A 5,107-nucleotide genomic window follows, 5' to 3' on the forward strand; every position below is an offset into this window, starting at 1 on the left:
GGGCCTCTGGGAAATTCTGGATGATGTACGCGGCTGGCAGTTCCTTGGTGGGGGTTCTTCTGGCTCTCCGACCGCACACTACCGGGGAGTCTGCTTCAGCGTTCCCTTGTATGTCACAGTGTCCGGGGATACAACAAAGTGTGACGAGGGAATCGGCTTCGATCTCTATTGCCTGGATGAAGGGGTACCGGAACTGGCCGCTCTTAAGTGCGCGAAGTACCGAGAGGGAATCCGTGAATATCGTGGTTGCAGAGCGATGGCTGCGGCTTCGACGGAAAATACCAAGTACGCTGACGGGAGACGGAGAGATGAGCGTGTTCCGTCGTTGCTGACTCCGGCTCCTACTTAACTGTTCTTGCTCGAACCGTCCGTATTAATGTGGGTATGATTCGAGAAGCGTCGTTGCACCGTGCAATTTTGGCGGGCTCCCCCGACTCGGAGCGTTTGTATATCAATGTGGAGAGGCTGGGTGTTCCAAGAACGGGGTCACATCCAGTGCAGCCGGGCGAGTGGGGTAGGCCAGATCCTGCGATTTCCGCGTATACTTCTCGAGCTGTTTTCATCGTTGAACATTCGTCACCTCCGTGTGCCCGTTCGACGACGTTCAGCGCGCGCCGTAGGATTTTTCTAGGGCGATTTTTCAGCGAAATGGTAGGACGTGTGTCTACGCAGGCGCTTTCCGCTGGTTTGCTGAGTAGTAACTTCGATGCCATTCGGATGGACCCGTGGTAGAGTGATGCCTGGATGTGTTTAATCTTCTTCTTTCTGTTATTTTTCCGGTGATGAATATTACATAACATATCCTGCTATGGATCAGTGATTCACTTATTTAGAGTGCGGTGTTCCTATTGCACTTCGAGTGCTGGGTACATATGGTTTGTACCAATCTTTTGCGGTTGGCGCATTCGGTCTTCATCCTCGGAAAGTTGCGACAAAAGAAGTTTTCCGGTTCAGTGTTACTCCAAAGATGATCGGTTCCTGTGGTTTGTAGCTTGATGCGGGTTCGGTCCTAGGTCCTTCCCATCACAATCACTACTATGTCGTTGGCGTAGCCGAAGATGCCCAGTTAATTCCAGTTCATTTCCGGCTGAACTTTACTGGGTGAATATACCCTTGGAAGGGTATGTTGGTGACGAAAAGGGTGACCGCCAGGACGGACCCCTGGGGTATTCCTCAGTGTATGTTCCGGATTTGCTGCCGCCGACTCCGATCCGGAATTGGCATTTTTGTAAGTAGCGCTGTATGCAGAGGCCTAGGTTTCCTCGGATTGCCCAGCGGTCAAGCTGCCGAAGTATGCTCTCTCGCCAGACGGTGTTGCTGCATTGTCAATATCAAGGGCGGCAATGTCGATGTGTAGGCCATCCCTTTTGGCCTGGTCAAGGGTTTCCCCAGAGATGCCAAGTACGATCCGGTGCCCTTCTCATTCCGGAAGGCGTGTTGCTAGCTATCCAGTAGCTGGCGTTGATCCAATATGGTGATTAACCTTCTATTGGCCATTCGCTCAATGCAGAAGTAAATTGATGAGCCGGAAGTCTTTGGCCAGCAACTCACCCCAAAATTATACTCCGTCTTCGAAACCTGTTCTAGTATCCCAATTTATACATATTACTGCTCAGAATTCGTCATTTATATCATGAAGTCTACAAAAATAAAAAGATAAAGATCAACAAGTTTTACACGGAAAGTCGTTATGTGACTAGAATATAAATATAAATTGTTTAATTTTTTCATTAATTAGATTCTTTCGACAGAAAAACAACTTGGCTTTAATTGAGATCGTGATTCACATTACTTTTCTCATGGACTTGTATTCCGGATAAATCCGATTCGGTTGTAAAACAAGAAATGTGAAAAATTTCGTTAAAACTATCAAACAGGCAAATAAAATTAAAGTAGATCTATTTCATGTCTTAGAGTGGTTTCCAGCCCTAAACTAACACTATTCGACGACAATCGCATCCCGCATATTTTCCCGATAGAAAAACCCAGTTATAAATTACCAAATTAGATCCACCAATCGAAAATCTTAACCAGCACCGTTTCACCATATTCGATACCATGTTATTTGAGGGTGCAAACTGCAATAGGATATTCTGAGAATAGACGCAGCAAAAAAAAAACAAATAAAAAGATTGAAAGGGACAGGAAAGGATATCCTCTCCCGATTTAAAACCAACCCTAGGCGAAGAAATTTGCAGGTAGAATTCCTCATTGTTCCCGATGCTTATCGTTTTCTCCTTCTTATTGTCCAAACATTCGCTTTTCTCATGCACTAACTAGCCAACCAACATGCACCCCTACAGTTTGTCCCAGTTCTACGAGTCCGATTGCTACCTTCCTCTTGTGCTTGCCGCATCCTTGATTCGTACCACGCAATGTTTGCAGGTTTTCCCTCCAGGGTACGAAATGGGACATAATGCACGTCACAAACATAAAAATTCAGGTCAAATATTGAAGTAGATTTTGAATCTCATTCGACTGTGTCATATATATTCTTTCCACGAGCGAAAAATCAAGATAAATAACTAACAAAAACACTATGCCGGTTTCTCCTTTGCAGATGCCCTATCTGAACCCCGCCCGCTCTCTGGGACCATCGTTCGTGCTGAACAAATGGGACAATCATTGGGTGTACTGGGTAGGACCGCTGGCTGGTGGCATGGTTTCGGGTCTGCTGCACGAATTCATCTTCAGCACACGGAAAACGGTGAAAAAATCCAAGGACGAAGGTGATTCCAGCATCAATTCGGACGAAGACATCAACTACGATATGGATATCGATAAACCACAGCAGGCGGGCAAGTACCACACATACCGGCCCCCGACTGGAACGCTGGTCAGCCAGCAGCGGTATTGCCAAAGCATCTACACTGCCGAACCAACGTCGAAAACGGATCGTGTGGAATCGATCTACGGTGGAACCAAGTCCATGTACTGCAAATCGCCACCGCTAACCCGTGCCAACTTGAACCGATCCCAATCCGTGTACACTAAGAGCAACACTGCCCTCAACCGTGATCTGAGTATTCGACCAGGACCTCTAGTTCCCGCTCAGAGTCTGTACCCGCTGAGAGTTACTCAACCCCAGAGCTCCCACCTGCAGAATCAAAATGTCCAAAATCAACTGCAGCAGAGATCCGAAAGCATCTACGGAATTCGGAGCTCAATGCGACAACCAGGACCAGCCGACCGCATTCCCCAACAAATGCCTCCACATCCCCAGAACGTGGATCCCCAAAGCTATCAACCCATCTACGGAACTCGCAACAATCCAAACTGTTCAACAGATGCCCTCAAATTTGATCGGGATCCCCGAGAAAACAGGTACGTTACCTTCATTTCGTCTATTTAAGAAAACGAGAACGATGTTCAAAACCCTCTTCGTTTGAACACCGTCCGTAATCCAACAACCAAGTAGACACCAAAATTAATAATAACTACTAACAGTTCTCTTCTTTGATTGCAGTCGCGATGATTCCATGTCTTCCAAATTTGCCCGCGCTGTCCGCCCGGAATCCATGTACGGTCAGCGGCGGGTTCAGTCAGCCCAGTCCGACGACAGTTCCTATGGTTCCTACCACGGGTCGGGTCCTGCCATCACTCCGCCAACCCGCAACGCCAGCAATAGTAGCAGCACCTACAACGGAGGTCTAGTTCTACCGAACTACGGGCACGGGCCCGCCGGAATGAACCAAGTTCAGATGGCGGAACGGAAAATGTCTTCTTCTTCATCGCAGCAACAGCAACAGCAGCAGCAACAACAACAACAACACCAACAGCAACAGCAACAACAACAGCAATCCATGAGAAACGCAACAAGTATACAAAATACCAACCTACCACCGCCACCCCCGCAGCTACAGAACCACCAAGGCTACCAGATGCATCCAGTGCGACAGAACTAGGAACCACCGAAATGAGTTATAAAACTCCTGTAAATCGTGTGTTTTGTTATTTTTAGTTTGAAAGATGTTTTAAATGTAGTTAGAATCTTTCTTTGCAATGAACTCTACAGTTCATGTTTATTTATTTATCTAGAGTACCAACCCTTAACTTCCTCAGATCTTTCTTCCATCAGAATTAACGACGTCGATCCTCTGAATAAAGACTGGCCATTTCAATCATTTGTTTACCATTTATCTGGCAGTGTCATTCCATTGAAGTATCTTCGATTTGACAGTTCTCGTGTTCGATTGGAATGACACGGACAGATAAATGATAAACAAAAAATAGAGTTGTCGAATCTTTATACCAAAGATTCAGCGTCTTTAATCAGAATTAAATTCGCAGAATCCCTCTGTATAAAGACTCGCCAACTCTATCTTATTCTTATTATTTATCAGTAAGTGTCATTCCAAACGAGCACGAGACCTGTCAAAAGCCCTCAATCCGAAGAAAATCGCTTCGAATCCTTCTGGAACGAGGGCCATTGACAGGTCTCGTGTTCGATTGGAATGACACTGACAGATAAATGGTAAACACACAATTGATGTGTCGAGTCTTTATCCAGAGGGATTCAGCGTCTTTAATCAGAATCACAACAAAATAAAACGATTATTGATACCAGCGAATGTTACGATCATTGCCTCTAAGACTGTTTTTGTATGTAGATGAGATTTATGTATACACGCTCCGTGCTGTAAGCTGTTGATGGTGTTCCTGACTCGTGTGTATTGTATTTAGCTCCAGTATAAATTGGATGGTTTTACATCAACATTGTCGCAAACTGTATTCTCTAATAAATAGTCATGAATAAGGAAACGAAAATAGCACCAGCTCACAAACTGATTAAATTACAATCAAATATATAGGTCACAAAACGAAAAATAAAACGAATAAAAAGAAAGTGTTCGATAAATGTATTTAACTTCACAATTTTAAATTCATTGTGTTTGGATTAGTACAAATGTATATAAAGCGATAAACAGCAGTGTTTAACCAACTGAATGCAGCACTAATGAAATAGCATGTAAGCGTTCGGAAGTATTCTCAGCCCCGGAAGTTAGGAGAATCAGTTGTGAGGATAGATTTGTTGTTTCTAATAATATTGTAAATATTTATCGATAGAATAGGAAAATGAAACGAATAAATAAAGTAGCTACTACCT

The 5,107-nt window shown here is 44.6% G+C and overlaps 1 protein-coding gene across 1 annotated transcript; it reads left to right on the plus strand.

Moving 5' to 3' along the window:
• Positions 1-2,551: 2,551 nt before the first annotated feature.
• LOC131678877 (neurogenic protein big brain-like) lies at positions 2,552-5,107 on the plus strand. Its single transcript, XM_058959293.1, has 2 exons — positions 2,552-3,324; positions 3,467-5,107. Exons 1-2 carry the CDS (start codon positions 2,561-2,563, stop codon positions 3,903-3,905), a joined length of 1,203 nt encoding a protein of 400 aa, XP_058815276.1. The 5' UTR covers positions 2,552-2,560; the 3' UTR covers positions 3,906-5,107.

This window comes from Topomyia yanbarensis, chromosome 2, assembly GCF_030247195.1.
Source record: "Topomyia yanbarensis strain Yona2022 chromosome 2, ASM3024719v1, whole genome shotgun sequence".
Lineage (NCBI taxonomy): Eukaryota > Metazoa > Arthropoda > Insecta > Diptera > Culicidae > Topomyia > Topomyia yanbarensis.